Genomic DNA, 18224 nt, shown 5'->3' on the forward strand with positions numbered 1-18224 from the left:
TATCCTGCCAGGGGAGTGGGGGGGGGGGGGGGGGGGGAGGAGACTTTTGCCACTGTAGGCAGAAAAGTTGTCTTTTCTTTTGACGTCTATTTCTGACAACAACAAGGTCAAAGAGGAAAATAAATACAGAAAGACACAACGATGAATAACAGCATGGGAGTCTTTTTCAGTCTCCTACTCAAAGATACTTATCTCGGCTTTCAACGTGTAATTACTGAAATATAGTCCTATGAATACAAAGACATCATCGCATTCGACAGGACAGGCAGACAGAGCTGGAGAGAGCACGAGAGATTGAGGGAGAGTAACTGACTTCCATTTTTCTTTTTCTTTTTTCTTATTGACGCGTTAACACAATTAATTAAAATCAGCGCAGCCTCTAGAGGGATCCGCAGATTAATTTCTAACACAGACAGATGTCCTACTTAAAGAGGAGAATTGACCAAATGCAAATCTAAGGATGGCTTTTCTATGCATAGCAATGAGGCCATCTGCAAAAAGGAAACCGCTGGAGCAGAGCATGTGTGCACAGTCAGCCTTCTCTATTAGAAAGCAACCCCACAATAAAAGAAAAAAAAAGAAATCCCTTTTTGTGTATTTTCAGGAACTTTCAAGACCTTGCGGGTCTGCTAAAAGCGAGAAAGCAAGCGACTCCGGGAACATGATATGTAAATGGCGCGGATGGGCTGGTGGGGGGGGAATTATTAATGTGCCATAATTGAGTACAAGATAATCGTGCTGACTGTGTTGGAATAAGCAACAGCTGCATTTAATGGAACATTTAATTGCACTTAAAGGCTTTCTCAGAATAAGCAGTTTGTGACGGTTTCGCATGCTGAGGACGTGACTTGTTTATCTATCTCAATGAATTTCACTGTGCCACTCCAGGCATGTCTTTTGATGTCTTTTCACTGACTAATATCTCAGCTAGAATGTTATAATACTGACAATATTTCTTTTAGATACTCAGAGACTCCTACAATCGTCATCTTCTTCTTTGAACGGCTGGTTTATTCGGTTTGGAATAAATAAATACTGTGATTTTAAGAGTCTGTCACTAATCTCAAAATGGCCAAACAACACATTGATCTGCAGTGCAGTGTACTGTTTTCTACTGTCGTGAATTTCACTAGAAATACAGAAATTAAATCGCAGGAGCTGCCTGATATAAAAGAGGATTACCAAATCATAAAACTCCATCTCCGTCTTTAGTGATTGGGCCTCCACCCTCATGGTTTTCCATTGTGGTGTTGGATCCATTTTCCCAAACCAATCACTACATAACAATTAACCATCTGAATTGGATGTAATGTGTCTAGGGGCGCAGGTGGCCCTGTGGTTGGTTGGTGATGTTAAGAGGATGGATTGTAAATATTTATGGATAAAGCCTGAGTGATGTCACCCATCTGTTACTGCAGGGGGCTTTGGTGGAGTCCAGTTGGATGGCTGTCACCATGCTGGAATTGCTGTCATTCAACCTCACTTTCAGTCAACCTAACAACAGGCTAAGAGCGGAGACGTTTTCTTTTGCTCTTGACCAACCATTACATCACTATGCTCCTTATTGTGAATAAGTCTTAAACTTTATAAAATTAAAGATATTTGTTACTTTGAAGGTCTACATGACTTACACCTTTTTACACATGTATACAAGTTATTTATTGTGCTTTTTCTTATTTCGACGTTTGTTCACAAAGGAAACTTACAAAAATATAACATATACAAACATGCACCAACACCGGAAAGAGAGAGACCTATATTTGGACTGAACTAATGGTTTACAGGTTCACGTATCAGTCACAGGTCCACAACATTATAGAGTAGAAAACAGGGATATCTGAGTTTGAAAGATGCCCCAAATCATATTGTCCACATGTAACAATATGCATGTATGTAAATCCTTCAGGATACCAGATTCATACATCAGAGGGATCTCAGATCTGCCAAATGGCATCACTGGATTATTAGGAATTGGCGTATATACAGAGATACAATGAGACATGATTATATCATTGTCACTGATCTGCAATAATGACTCTGCAGGCCTTTATCTGAAATGATGAGAGGAATGACATAGATATTCATGCAAAGAAAGCACATTCACTGATTTGTCAAAGATGCTAAAATAACTTTTTTTTTGTAGAACAAATTGTTGCAAATGCAAGAATGCAAGGTCAGCTATATGCTTCCATTGGACACTACAGATTTTTTTTCATCATTTTCTGAACATCATCTAATGTAGATGTAAATCTCAGATTAGAACAAAATAAAAATGTTTTAGGTGGATTGAATTGAGGATACTAGAAATACATTTCACATCTGTACCTTGATTTGAGATCTTTTGCAGGTAAAATTCACTCAAGGATTTATCTCTGAATGGAATCCTTCTCTAGTGTGTGATCTTACAAATATAGACATCTTTAGACAAATGTAAATGTACCAATGCATTCTGGAAACTGGAAAAATTATGTTTATATATATCAAAGGTTTCTATTGTAATGTTGAAGTAGTCGAAATCGACCACTTTTTGAAGGTCTCGTCTCAGAATTTAAGGCCTTTTTACTCGGTCTTGTCTCGGTCTCAGACTGGGCGGACAATGCATTTTAAATCAAGACTAGTCAAGACCACAACTAAGAGGCTGTTTTTCTACATTATACCTATGATAGGAAGGAAAATACCTCTTTCTAAGAAGAACAAATAACTGCAATTAATTCTCAGAACTTTAATGATGCAGATCTGACAGACGGGTCAGGGGTCACCATTCTGTGGTCTATTGTTTTTGACATTGTGTAAAGGGTTGTGGCATTAGATCACTGTTCATGGCTGCTCCACCTTCAGGTTTATTCTCCAACATATCTGAAGCCTTCTTCAATCAGTTATACAATGGTAATTGTACACTTTGTCTAGGTTACTATATCTATGCTGTTGCACATGCAGCCACATGTCTGATGTGTCCTTGGGCAGGATACTTAACCCTAAGTTGCTTCCGCTTCTTCATCTGCGGTGTACAGTATGAATATGCATGAATGGGTTAGTTAATACTGATGGACCCTTCACATAGAAGGCCCTGCCATCAGTGTGTGAATGTGTAGGTGAGACCTGTGGTGTAAAAGCGCTTTGAGTATTCAGAAGACTAGAAAATTGTGTACAAGCTCAAGTCCATTTACCATTTCTTACTCTCTAGTCTTTGTTCACTCCTACTCTGATGAAGACACCGTCGCGATGAGACGTTGCTTTTTTCCAAACGGTGAAATCAAAGCGGATCAACTGATGTGTTCAAGTGCCGTTTGTTCTTCAGAAATTTGCTGTCCTTGAGCCTGGAGGCACTTGATTTGTTGAAAGATGTGCTCTGTTTCAACTGAACTCCTCAGTGACGTGTTTGATCACCATTTATAGCAACCTCAGTGCTCCTTGGTGTAGATTCTCTCAAGTCCACACAATCTATATACCAATCTATACCCACAAGAGGGATATCATTCTTCCCAAAGATCTTTAATATTTTAGTCTTTTGATGATGTTGGTGGCAATGTGCATCTAGCATTTCTCATGGGGTTCACACCTGAATTGAGATTTGTTTACGGCAACTGCCACAGCCGATAAGATTCACACGATTTTCATCAAACCAGTCGCCAAACCCTCCTGCCCTGTATGGAAGTATCTGCATTTTTTATATCTCTCCATTCATTTATTCCGCTTTTTTTCTTTGTCACAAGTCTGTATATTCAAGCAGCAAAACACACAGTCCCCAGTGAGCCCTGCAGGCATCCTTTTTAGCCTCATATTACACTCTGTCAGTGGAAATGTAGCTCTGCCTGCTGCCAGAGACATTGTTAAGGGAAACAGTGCTGCTCGGAAAGCTGACATTGTTCAACTCACAGCGGCCCAGCGCACAAGTGCGTCAGTTCAGGACGTGTCGTTTGAACCTTCCCGAGAAGTTGAGAGCCAGAGCCGGGACTTGGCAGCGTAGCTGAATTGAACACTGCACAGCTGCTAGTTTTGCTCAGATTCTACAGCGGAGGAGGAGATATTGTCTGGGCCCAGTGTTTCCCACAAGAGAGGTTATGCAAACACCAGCGCAGACTCGCACAGCCCTCAATCGCTCTCAAGGACGAATATGCTTGATTTTATGCAAACTCACACATAACAATCACAGCAAACATTTCACAGCAAATAAGGTCTGCAGTAAATTAAAACACAAAACATACTTATACTTGGTTGTTATTTATTTTTTAATGATACAGTTACAATTGTTATCAAAACCGATGATAGCTAAAGCCAGCATGCTTTTGCAACAGAAAGCCAGGGTTTCTGCCTTTCATGCTGTGTCATGCTGTTAGTTTGTTACATGCAGTGTTGGTAATGCAAGGACAAATTGCAGGCAGCGGGCAAACCAGACACTTCCGAGTTAGAGATGATGCAAAATGAAAACTACCAATCTATATATTTATTAATGAGTGCATCACTTATATTACCTCAGATGTTAGACATGGTAAAAATGGGAAATGGACTTGAGCTTGTATAGCTCTTTTCTAGTCTTCTGACTACTCAAAGAGCTTTTACACTGCAGGTCACACCTACACATTCACACTCTGATGGTAGAGGCTGCTGTGTAAAGTGTCCATCAGAAGTCACTAATCCCATTCATACACACTCAAATAAGCAGCGGGAGAAATTTGGGGTTAAGTGTCTTGCCTTAGGCTACAAGGAGCTGGGGACTCAAATCCTCAGACCTTCCGGTTGAGAGAAGACCGACGCTCAACAACTGCGCTACAGCCACCCCAAACACATGAAAACCTTGAGGATATTTGAAGAAATGACTTAATAATATGCAATTGGATTTGGAGATTAGCTCTGGATGAGCCTGATGAAGGCCACAAACCCAAACTTGTCGTTTGAATTTGTTTATCAACTTCAATCTTCACACTACATGTGTTGATGGAGCTTTTTGACCTCTTCAAGCCTTTCACTCTTTGATAGTTGGTGAAGTTGTGCAAGAAAATCCTGCTCTGCTTCTTCAGTACTTCTATGCATTTTAAGACCAGAAACCAGCTTAGCCGCATGTACAGCAAAAACGGACTGGCTGTCATACTGCATACTATTGTTGAATGTAGTATGCAGTATGCAGTATGCAGTACATACTGCATACTACATTCAGAGTTTCCTGAACATCCTCTGTGTTTCTTCCCTGCTTTGTCACTTCATTTGCTTTACCCAAGTTCTCTGCTCCTGTACTTTTTTTTGTCTTTGTCTTGGTTTTTGTTGGACTTGGTTTTGAATCTTGTTCTACCACCTGATGCTACGTGATACGACATGGTATCTTATGCATCTGGTTGGTGTTTTTTAGATTTTGAAAATTCAAAAAAAACAAAACTAGTGAATCAAAAAAGACCAAGCACTTAGAGTTTTCTGTTGTATCTTTAATCACTAGAAGTACACTGATATACGTCTTTGGGCATTGTAATTCATTAAACATGTGGCTGCATGTGCAAAGGCATAGATATAGTAAACTAGACCAGGTGTACAACTACCATTGTATAACTGATTAAAGAAGGCTTCAGAGCTATTGGAGAATAAAGCTAATGGTGGAGCAGCCATGAACAGTGATCTAATGCCACAACCCTTTACACAATGTCAAAACCAATGCCCCAAAATAACAATATATACACAAGGAGACTCATTTGGACCACATAGATCAAAGTGTTAATCTTATTAGATATGTAAAATATGATAAGATGAAATTGATGTATTTTCTGCCTCGACCTTGATTTAGTAGAAAGTCACCACATTCCAGTTTCTGGGGCTTAAACTGAATATTTAAAGTTAAGAAATTGAATGAAATAGAGATGATAAAAGGAAATGAGGCACAATAAGGTTATTAAAATACCTATATTATCTAAATGTGATGATGCTCCATCTTACGCAGCATGTGGATGGATGATAGCAGCTCAGTTATTGGTGTGGGGCCTCTGCAGGGCAACGCAGCACTTTAGCCTGTTAACATGGTCCACAGATACAGATGGCCCTGAGGCACATCCATTATTGAAAAAAAAAAAAAAAGGAAAAACTAAGGCTTTAATATTATTATAAGACCTGTTAGGGAAGAGCATTCTACTGATGAAGATTCATCACAGCTGCAAATCCCTCACATGAATAATTCCACCAAAAACAGCATAAAATGTCACTTAGTGAGCTTGTTTTGTCAAAATGAGCAACAATGGACTGTAAATGGCTGCACTTTCTGCTTGATGGAGGGGGGAAAAGTACAAGATAGCATTAATGTTTCATGAAAATCATCCCTCATTTCAAAAATTGCCTCATTCGCCGCACCTCCATGAATGGTAGTTTCTCCTTAATCATCGCGGCACACTGAATGTGAAAATCCACATTTGCATGTGGGATACGTTTATGCCTGTTTATTCAGTCTTTGAGGATTTGGATGCATGTTTTTAAGAGCACTTTGTGGCAACTGGCTTACTCTCTAATGTCAACCAGCGAGGGATAAGCTTATAAACTACAAGCAAGAAGAAGAGGAAGAGGAAGAAAATAGCATCCGAATGAGATTATTGTGTGCACTCGAACAGAAACAGAAAAAAAAAAAAAGGCGCCTGAAGCCACAGGGGTGCAAAGGGGAGCCTGCGGGAGAAGAAAGTGGAATATAATACTGTATGTGGTGTTGTGTTCACTGAGTCCTCTTAATAGATGCCGAGCTATGCTCTTTCTCTTTTAGCGGAAGCACCAGTCACTTGAAAAGGGGCCAAGAGGGCAAATTTGATTCTGTGTATTTTTCCTCTCCAGGCATCAAGTCTTTTTAAGCAGCTGCAGATTAAAAAGAACTGGCTGGAAGAGAAAAGTTCTCTAAAAATTCTTGTCATCAGAAGCTAAAGCCAGTAGCTATCTTACATATTTATACCATGAATGATCTGAGGTGTCTTCATCTATAGAATATCCAGGGAGGGAAGCGACAGATCCTGTTCCAGGTTAAAGAAGTTGAAGACATTGTGAAAAGACACAAACACACAAAAAAAAGAAAATGTACGTCGCTTTCGGAATAATGAAGATGCTAAAACAATCTGCAAGTGATGAATAATTCATCCGCATTTGTGATAAAAGAGGATGGAGTGCTTTGTTGTTGTTGTTTTTTTTTTCTCCTGTATTTGCTTGTGTTTAGTTTATCGTGCCATCAAAAACGGCCTCAAAACTCAGGGCGCCGTGTTCTCTGCACCCCGTTTCCTCAGCAGCCATTATCTGATTTCTGAAGCTCCAGTCTCACTTGTCTGGTCGGGCAAATGAAGCGTAAAGAAGCCGAATGACTGGCTGCGCATTCAAGGCTCGCCGTGGCAAATTGGGTCAAACATTCTTTATCACTTCTCCTCCTCGTCAATGATATTTCTCCTCCCAAGTTTAGCTTAATGAATGTTCAATACAGAGGAGCCCGGGCTGCAAATCAAAGGTAAGTGCATTGATTGATGCCGCACTTCCTGTCTACCTGCCACACCTTGATCTTTAGCTAAGAGAACTGGCTAAATAAGGGCCGTCTATCCCAGCGTCTCATCTTTTCCGTTCGGACGCACCTGACACCTTAACTCCTACCACAAAATTATTTGACAAATGACGCGGGCGCTCTCAAAGGAAATTACAGGAATGGAAAGGGCTGATTCATCACACTATGTAACAGCCAGAGACATTTTTTTTTTTCCTCCTCACTCTCCCATCTCATTTCCCCCCCCCCGTCTTTGATTATTTTCCAGTGCTGCTGCACGCGCTCCGTCCCTCATTCCTCCAGGCCAGGCATTTCTACCATTTAAAAATTGTTATCTCCTAAAACCAGGGGGACCAGCGCTCTTCTTTAAGACGGCTTTGTTTTGGCATCCGTCTTCATTGGGGTGAGGTAAAAAAAAAAAAAAAACACCCCCAAAAAAAACATGCAAGGAATTAAAGCCTGCTGACGCTGTGCATATTTTACATCAGTCACCTGAAAATGCCTCACAAACAAACGCGCTCCAGAGGACTCTTTCTCTATTCATCTAAATCAGAGGGGTTTTTAGCAGCACTTTGGTTCGGTGGCGGCTGCCAAATCAGCTCAGCGTCCTCTTGCCAACTCACTTTAGAGAATGTAGTTTTATCTCTGATGGACTGTATAGTGGGGCATCACTAAGGACAAGTCAATGAAAAATGGGCCGAAGCTCAGAAAAAAAGGCAAGCCATTTGGGTATCTTAGCCGCAGCTCCACGGTCACAATGAAGGAAATAGACCTTGATGGTTCTGAGTTGTCTTCAAGAGCGCCTAATGTTTTGTTGTCCTCCTGGTACAAGAAGTGACATCCCCTTCCAAACATACCACTCCATAAAAGACAAGCATGTAAACTAACCGAACATTGGTGAAGTTTCACAAAACAAGACAAAATGTTTTTCCTGCATGTACTAGTGAAAGATCTCGTCTGTGTGACTCACGCTCCAAATGTTTTTTTTTTTCGAGATGTGAAATGTAAGTATAGAGTGTTGTTTTTCCTCACATTACCAGACAGCTTCCCTTTTCATTTATACTAAGGACAGAACAAAAACACAGGACAGAACAAAAACACAGTTCTTTCACAGAGAAACTGCCAGCACAAAGTTGAAAATGAAAAGTCAACTACCTTAAAATACACATCATGAGTTGCACCATTATATGAGATGCCATCTTTTTTTGGGGGGGAGGGGGGGGCTTCCAGGGGACTGTTCTCTTGGGTGACGATTTCAGTTGTGTTCAGCAGGTTAGGGTTTCTGTGCAGCTTTGTAGCTCTTGTAGTACCATCTCATTTGGAGTTTGTAACCCTGCTAGCTGCAGAGGGTGTGAAGTACGGACCCACAGCCTGTGAGTCGCGCCGGTAACCTTCACTGGTCACTTATTGTCTTTAATTTAGGAGTCTTTTCAATCAAACTTGCACTCCATGAGTTTAACAGTAAAGCTGCATTTCTTTGCATGCATGATTTTGACCTAATGAGGGAGGAAGTGACGCATTTCTCATGTTTCTCAGCACCAATGTGCAACTGGTACACTGGTTGGACCTGTTAACTGTAGATTTTTAAAAAAATGTTTTAAAAGTGTATCTACATGCGTTTAACGGTTCATCTGCTGCAGCTTGTTACAATCCATATTTATGTTCCAAATTAGACAACAACCTGCTGTAGCCTCCAAAGTTAACACAGGCTCTTTGGGTTACCATCATTGGCAATGGTGGGTCAAACAATCACAAGGTCGTCTCAGCGGACGCTGGATTTTGAGTTGTGAGTAAAACAAGTCAAGTTTATTTCTCTATGTTAGTGTGTAATATCACATACATACGTGTGTTCAGGAATGAAACATTACTTAATGTTACAAATTATTTTAACATGAAAAATAAAGTGTAATTCGCTTTACCAGGTTCTTTTGTTACCTTACAAAACGTAGAACTACTGACAAAATTAACAACATGAATCAGGAGTTTTGTTGGTAGGAATGTACATGTATGAAGACGAGTTGGGTCACATGCCTTCAGGTTGTATTAAACTTCAAAATCTGAAATCTAAGCAGCGTTTATTTGTCTAATTTCTCGTCAAAAAAATCTAATTATTTTAAGCCCTAATTCACTTGGCAAGATCAGATATCCAGTTTACTTGTAGGGGGCCTTCAAATATATATATATATATATAAATATGTATATCTAAATATATGAGTACTTCTCATTTCAAGACGCTCAACTAAATTTAGCTTTCCCCCTTGGCAGATTTGTTTTACACACTACTGGCAATGCAGACCTTATTTATTCATTGTTATATCTTGAAATAATGGGTTTATGTTGGCATGTCAATGAGATATTTTTGACTAGAAATGAGACAAATACACACTTGCTTGCATTTTTCAAAGTTTAAAGGGGAGGAACAAAATCCCCAACAGTTTGTGTTAATTATCGGTCTTGTTTTGCACATCACAAGGTCTCAGCTTTATTCATGTTGGATCAGGAACTTTGTAGACTCAGGAGATATCATGCACACTGTCCATCACACCTGTCCTCACTCTTATCCAGATACTTTCAAAAGTAGACTTTCATTTGATAGATTACAGAGTGTTTTATTGACATTGTTGCATCCATCTCTCCTCTGTCAGATTCCATCTCAGCTCATCTACATGTTGTGAAAGCGTTACATGAATATTTCAAGAGTATCATTTCACCCCAGACTGTCCCACATCAAGTCTAAACTCAGTTCTTAATACAGCTTGAAATGGAGATGTGTACACTAGGCCAGATGTGTTTGTGTGTGGTGCAACCTGTCACTAACCTGCAGCAGAGGCAGCCAGCTGATCACAGCACACGGCACATGACAGACTGCATAAGCTGACAGAGTCTGTGATATTTTATTTATTTTTTTTGCCTTTTTTTCTGCAGGTACTGATCGTACCTACATTGCGTGACGTTAATCTATTGTTCACCACGGGCGAGGGAAAACACATTAAAGCCACGTGAGGCACGACATTCTGTAGAACGCACGCAGAAGTCAGTGTGCCGCGCGAAGGGCAAACTCAGCCGATTCAATTCCTTCTTCTTGATAAGAACTGACAGAGTGATGAATGAACACACCCCGAAGGTATTAAGCAGTAAAAGATGCAAGGTGATGTTTACATCATAAGCATAACTTCATATGCATTGCATGCTGTTCTGTATAAAGGACTTCTGAATGTGCGCATGAAGCAGCTCGCTTCATCTACTCACTTTGGTCCAACTATTTGCTCATCGAGCGTGCATGTGTACATGTCTGACGCAAACTCACACTAAAGAACCACGAGTGGAAACATTGCAGGGTAAGGAAGAAGGAGTATATATTTTCATAAACCAGCACAGTAAAGAACGTCATGTAGATGAGTGGTTTGCCTTGTACGTTTTATATTTCTTAAAGGTATAGTATATAGAATTGTATGACAATGTTTACATTCAAATATCTCAATTAATTAAAAATGGACTAAGCCTATGTTATATATGATTACATATGAGTACTTACATCAAAATCCTTTTTTTTTCTAGTTGTAACGGGATGTGTCTTGTCGCGGCAGACAGCATGATGAGCCGCCATGAGAGACACAAAATGTTTATTGTTGCCAAGGAAACACCGGATGTTACATCAAGGAGCGAGTAGCAGAGAGAACTCCCATGATTCACCGCCAGACTAGATGTCATCTGATGTTATTGTTTTGATTGAGAGCCCCATGGCGGCAAATTTTACATACTGTGCGTTTAAAGCAATATGTCGCTTAAGTTTCAGCTGCATGATGATAAGGATGGGCCTAATGATGCTGAGGTTTGTTGACTGTACATTTACCATCTCTTCCAAATTACTATCAACCGAAAAATGTGCTTAAATTCCAACATTAAATTACTTTAAATGATTTAAAATGCTAATGAATACTTGTGCTTCTTAAAGGAACATTAATGATCTCAGGTGTTTTGACAGCTTTGCACTAGGAAAAACTTGACTGTTTACCTGACAGATTTTGTCAAGGTGAAAAAGCGCTATGAGAAATGCTCATGCCTCTCAGTCCCCAGCACCAGCTAAGACAAAAATACCTGAGCTGCCTCAAAAGAACCAAAAATCAGACTGAACAATGGAAGCTTTCTTGCAGGAGTTTTCCGAGACAGAGGGAGCTAATTGTACCACGGCAGAAGGTACAATGTGCAGAGCAGAGATGCCCCAAAACAATGTGTTTATGTTCAAGTGAGACCTTGTGAGTAATGACCCTTGTCTGTTGAGAACAATGGAGGAACTAGAGTCTGCAGAGAGAGACACAGGCTGTATGAATGGGTCAACAAAGCATTAGACTCTGACCCTGGAGACCACTGTTTGTTTCCCATTTCATACAAACAGTCAAAGTGGTTTCTTTTAAAGACAAGGGCGGCCATTCTGTCGACTGTACTGTAAGTGATGACCATGATGAGCAACGTCTAACATTAGCAACCTCCACTTTTCTCTCAAAGCATGATATTTCTCCACCAAACAGTAACATGCCATCAGATATGAAAGAGTTGGACTCTTTGCTTTTTTGCTGTTGGAAGCCACAGATAAATCAGGCTGACTGGTTGATAGTTGGCAGAAAATGTCTATATATATGCATTTCCAGAAGACATGGACTAGCAGCATATTTTGCTGTTTAATTTGGAGGATTGGTTGAAACAAAACTGTGAAACGTTGCAATGATGCCCAGTAAGCTATTACTAGAGACATATTGTTTTGAACACTCTGTAGCCAACAAATGTATCGAGAGCTTCACACAACTGAGGGAATTGCTGCATGAGAAATAACTAATAAACAAAATATACAAATGCACTTAAGATGTTTAGCAAATTAGCATACTTTTATTTTGATTTAAGCAGGAGAGAAACTTGTTGAGATTCAAATTCTAAGAGTGTCCTGGCAAAGACAGGCTGCAGCCCAGATAACAAAGTTCCTGACACACAGATTTCATTTGTGTCCAAACATAATTTGACTTTTTGGAAAATGTGCCTTGTGCACAAAAAGACAAGATACCTGATTCCACTCTTGCTGTTTACTTAGCTCAATGTGCATTGTGTCAGCAGGCATTATAGAGTTCCTGTTATAAAGTTTGGAAAAAACTGCTGTGGAACAAAGTTTTTCGAACAAGTAAGCCAATGTGGTAATAAAAAGTTGTTTTCATTAAAAGCATTCTCTGGTTAACTTTCCTTAAAGCACTGTACTAAATGTTTGATGGCGCCCCACTCCTAAGGAAGACGCTCTGAATTGGACACATTAGATTAGGTCTTAAACGGCACATTCACTGCGGAGGGTTAATTAATTAAAAACGGCATTAGAAGTAGCTGAAGTGTATCCATGCATGTAGAGAGTCCAGTTAGGGAATGAGGGTCTAATGTTGTCAACCAAGGTCTGAATTTGCTTCATGTCCTGTAAAATATGCTTTAATAATATACAGCGTAATAATATTCTGCATTTAGAGCGGGCCAGAGCAGCCCACCAAGGACCCATTGATGGGTCGTAAAGTGCCTGCAGTAATTGGTAGTAAGTGGAAGGGACTTGGCAAGTCCTGACCACTGTAGAGTGTCCTGATTTGTTCCAACACTGATGCCCAAGGGGGGCGCAAGCGCCATTATTATCTCAAAAAACATACGAACACACACATAAGGCTGCCTCATACTGTGCTGCACCAAAGACAAAAATATATATATATATGTATATGATGAATATTTTTCATCAAATCCTGGTTAAATTTATAGTTAACCAATATGATGTCATATTTTATGATAAACATCCTGTAATATTCTGTTGCTGTATTCATGTCACTATTCACCATTTTCTAAAAAATAATTATTAGAAAAGATTTACGAAAGTAATTTGAGTCTCAATCTACAGCGACAAAAAAAATGGGGACCCTGATTGGCCAGTAATGACAGCAGATCCTCTTGAAATGTATTTAGTCTGCTCATTAAACGGTAATGGCCCATACTGGTCATCCATCCACCAATTATCTCCACGCTTTTCCCATTCAGGGTCGTGGGTGGGGGCATGAGACGATCCCAGCTGTCATTGGGTGAGAGGTGGGGTACACCTTGGACTGGGTACTCCATTCAATCACAGGGCTGACATATAGAGACTCACGACCAGCCACACTCACATTCAAGGTCAAGTTTAGAGTCACCAATTAACCCAACCAGCATGTCTTTGGACTGTGGGAGGAAGTCAGAGAACCCAGAGAGAACCCCCGGGGAGAACAAACTCCCCGCAAACTCCACACAGAGAGGCCCTATCCAACAGGGATTCAAACCAGGAACCTCCACGCTGTGAGGCTACAGCACTAACCACTGCACCACCATGCAGCCCCCATACTGGTCATGATTTCATTAATTCAAAAATACAATAATGAGGTTCATCCATTGAAACAAAACTGATTTGAACAATTCCCTCCTGAAATGGCTGCAATCATAAAACAAACTAAACAATGGCAGCAATCAAATGCTTTGGGGAATGGCGAGTTCTTGATTCTTTTTTTTAATAGGTATTATGTCGAGCCAGTCAGCAGCGAGCATTTACCTTGATGGCAGTGGAGGCGATCTGGATGTGGTGCAGCTTGTGCAGGGTGCTCTCCCTGTCGATGAAGTAGGAGGCAGCCAGCTGGTGCAGAGCTTCCAGAGTCACAGCTGTGCCATTGGATTCACCCACTTCTGATGTACGACTCAACTTCCGCTTGTCCACAAAGATCATTAAGGACTCCTCCCCTGTGAATACACACAGCCAGACACGCACACAGACTACATTATTGACTCGTCCCCTTGTTGTTGTGCACACATATTACGTTCCTAGAGATGTCATGGTAGATATTAACCTGCCAAGTGCTCATTATACAGTCACAGTTATTCAGTGCTTCTGAACCTTGGCTGCCTTTGCTGATTTAATACTCTAGTCTACGTCTAAATTTGGTGACAGTGCTGGAGTAACAGTGTCATTACAAATTGAGATGCTTTATTGAGTAAGTCTCTTAATAACAAAGAGTGCCAAGGACTTGAGAAGACTGGGGTGTTGACAAATGGCGAACAGAGTGAAAGTCGATGTTAAAAACCTTTCCTACAGCGTCAGGTTTTATGGGGGATGTGGTTGAAATTTGGAGAGGCAACTGATATACAGTATATTACCATGGGGATAAAGGTTAAAACATGACTCCAACACTGATGATGTTCTTATCTATGTGAGCCTGTGTAACAACTCTGCAACGCTGTGATAACAAATTTCCCCGTGGTGGACGATAAAGTATTGTATTGTATTGTTGTATCGTATTGTATTGTTTTCTTTTAGATACGTTTTGTTTTATAAGAAAAATTGGACAACATAAAGCGCTTGATCTAGAGATGAATACATTGGAGTATGATGATGAAGAAAGGTGTTACTGATAATGACAACCACAGATGATAATAGGTTTGATAATGTTGAAAATGCTAGCGAAGTTTGTGCTAACAGTGATGATGATGAGTTGGGTAAATGGTAAATAGAAAATGGACTTGAGCTTATATTGCGCTTTTCTAGTCTTCCGAGTACTCAAAGTGCTTTTACGCCACATGTCACACCCACCCATTCACACCCTTTCACACACTGATGGTCGTGGTCGCTATATGACTATGGTGACAGTGATAGTGGTGATAAGGAACAGTGAAGAGGGTAATGATAAAGAGGGGTATGGTAATGATAATGATAGTAATGATAATGTCATGATGATGGTAATGTGGATGATGATATTAGTAATGACGTGATAACAATGTCAGTTATAATGATATGGGACGATTAAAATGATTATGATGATGATGATTAAAATATTGATTTAGATGATGATGTGATGAAGAGGATTTTTATGATATCGATGATAAGATGATGAAGATCAAGGTGGTTATAGAAGTGATGATAGTGATGATTTCATGTTGGTGACAGTTATGAAAACAGTGATTATATTTGAATATAATGGTGAGAATGATGATGATGATGATGATGATGATGATGATGATGATGACGATGGCGATGGCGACAATGATGATGACGATGATGATGATGGTGGTGACAATGGTGGTGACAATGGTGGTGATGATGATGGTGATGGTGATGGTGATGGTGAGGATGGCGATGACGATGATGATGATGGTGGTGGTGACGTGACGTGACGATGGTGACAGTGGTGGTGATGAAGATGATGTTGATGGTGACGACGAAGGCGATAACGGTGACGACGATGATGATGATAATGATGATGATGATGATGATGATAATGATGGTTGTGGTGATGATGATGGTGACAATGGCAATGACAACGTTGGCGATGACGACGAAGATGATGATGATGGTGATGGTGATGATGATGGTGATGATGAAGATGATGGTGATGGTGATGGCAATGATGATTCTGGTTTTGATTTACGTAGCCAAAATTCTGATCATAGTGTTGATGTCACTTTGATGATGAAGGTCATATTGATGATGAAGATAATAATGGTGATGTGATGATTTTATTACGGTGACTTGTGCAGCAATGATAATGATGAGTGAGATGTTCAAAGTCATCCTCTTAATTCAAATAAATAATCTTAATAAAATAATAACAATAATATTCATGTTGTTGAGAGCTATATAAGGGTTTGCCTCAGCTTTGGTTCCTCTTTGCAACACGCCTTTCACCGAATCGTCTTTCAGATCTATTTTAAATACTGTTCATCACAGCTTTGAGAGATGATGCACGAGAGACACGAGATGAAAGGAGGCGACGGAGGAGCTGGGAGGAGATGGTGCAGCAGATAGCCAGGGGAGCTTATGCTGTGATTACAGTTCTCTGTTTCCATAACAATAGATGTAAGTTAGCCTAAGAATCCTCTGCTGTCTTTGTTCGAGCTACTGCAAACACAGATTTCACATCGGGAGTCCGAGAATATGAGCTTAAGCAACGACAGCATGACCCACAGCCACAGCTGAGACAATATTTAATTACAATTTTAGTTGCATGAATCTAAAAGAAGAGCGTCAAATATGTTGGCTGCTTGATCTTTCGCTAGTTTATCCTCAGACAGGGATGATGGAAGTCAGGGTGAGTTGTGGTGCTGAGATGATGATGTCACACTCTCTGCTGAAAAAAAAAGTGTCCTTTCTTTATTAATTTGGATGTTCAGGATTATCAATACTTAAGAGTATTAACAGCAGCTCATCCTAACATAAGAACACTTCACACTTCAATAGACAAACTTAATAGCTTCTTATATTGTATTATTTAAGTTGTTGCTAGTTGTGCTTTATTTCTTTGATAATTGTTTAGCACCAATACACCAAAGTCAAATTCCTTTTATGTGTAAATTACTTGGCAATAAAACCCGATTCTGATTCTGATTACTGTATCACTGTGTCCTCTCAGAATGGACCAGACTGACACTGACACTTTTAAACAGCTTTTTTTTCACTCATAATGTAAAAAAAAGACACAAATAACCCCTGTGGAGTGCAGATCTTTTTAAATACTCCACGCTTGTCTCTAGCCAAATTGAATTTCGGCACCCACAAAAGTTGTTCTGAAGGTATTACACAGATAATTTAGGCAAAACTTAAAAAGCCTAGGGTTATATCTTATCATTCTTCCCCGTCGTACAAGATGATCAGACGTCTTTATTTTATTTCATTACGTTTCAATCTTTTCGGAAAAACCCTTGATAGGTGTGCAAATATGAAAAGCTCCCGCCTGTTGTTTCACTCTGCAGGAAGCATTAAAAACAAGTTATGGACTACGATAGTATACAGACAAATAAATCAGTCAAACATTCTGGTGCTACATCTACATACCAGATAAAACAGGTAAAAACACAAGGTTAAACTTTCTTACAAGCTGATGGTTTTAATTGTCCCTGATTTTAGGGGGTTGCTGCAGCACCCTTGCTGCCCTAGTTCCTGGGTACAGAAACGTAAAAAGACTCAATACAGTGTCATCTTTGGTTTATGTTTTTGTACCTTTGCCCTTTTCAACCGAATAGTTCCAGGAACAGAAGCTTTGCTAACTTAATTTAGAATAAGAAATGAAGACCCCAAATGGACATTTGAAGAAATGTTGGGTTGATAAAACTGATTATGTAAATCAAGATTATGTAAATAAAGAAATATCAAGTGTTTGAAACAGTTAGCAAATTCAATATATCCCCGTTTTTTGCAGGTCACAACTGAATGTAGATCCTTGCTCCTCAGCTTTAAAAGGAGGTCAAATTCTTGGGGTCATAAAAAGGTTTCTGGAAGGCTTCCTGATGTGGAAAAAGCCCAAATGTTCGTCCGGGGTCACCTGTCTCACTTACCTCCCAGCGTAGCGGAGAGCAGAAAGTGGGTTCCGTATTTTCTGATAATGTTGTCAGTGATTGCACCGAGACTGGGCCTCCTGCCCAGCTGCCTAATGGTCTGGAGGAACTCGGGGTCCAGTGGCAAGGAAAAGCCATTGTTCTCTTGTCTCTCCAGGGCCAAGCTGTTCACCTTCCAGCGGCCAAACTCCCTGGCAAATGGAAGCAAAAAGGACAGACATCACACGAATGCTGCATGCAGGCACATTTGAGATAAAACACTGGCCGAACAGAGGACTCGCGTTGTTTGAACTTTCACACAATAAGGTCCCTATTTGAAGAGCCTTCTCTTCCATTGACAAAAAGTGACAGGGATCTGGGAGCTGTTTTGAGACGTTCCCAT

At 40.1% G+C, this 18224-nt stretch overlaps 1 protein-coding gene across 1 annotated transcript in view; it reads right to left on the reverse strand.

Moving 5' to 3' along the window:
* Positions 1–18224, reverse strand: part of brinp3a.1 (bone morphogenetic protein/retinoic acid inducible neural-specific 3a, tandem duplicate 1) — a 65964-nt gene that overhangs the window by 27056 nt on the left and 20684 nt on the right. Inside the window, exons 3-4 of the mRNA XM_020637290.2 lie at positions 17843–18033; positions 14073–14257 (exon numbers count right to left, since the gene is read on the reverse strand). Coding sequence (XP_020492946.1) covers positions 14073–14257; positions 17843–18033 — 376 coding nt within the window. The remainder of the gene's footprint in view (positions 1–14072; positions 14258–17842; positions 18034–18224) is intronic.

This window comes from Labrus bergylta, chromosome 6, assembly GCF_963930695.1.
Source record: "Labrus bergylta chromosome 6, fLabBer1.1, whole genome shotgun sequence".
Taxonomy (NCBI): Eukaryota; Metazoa; Chordata; class Actinopteri; order Labriformes; family Labridae; genus Labrus; species Labrus bergylta.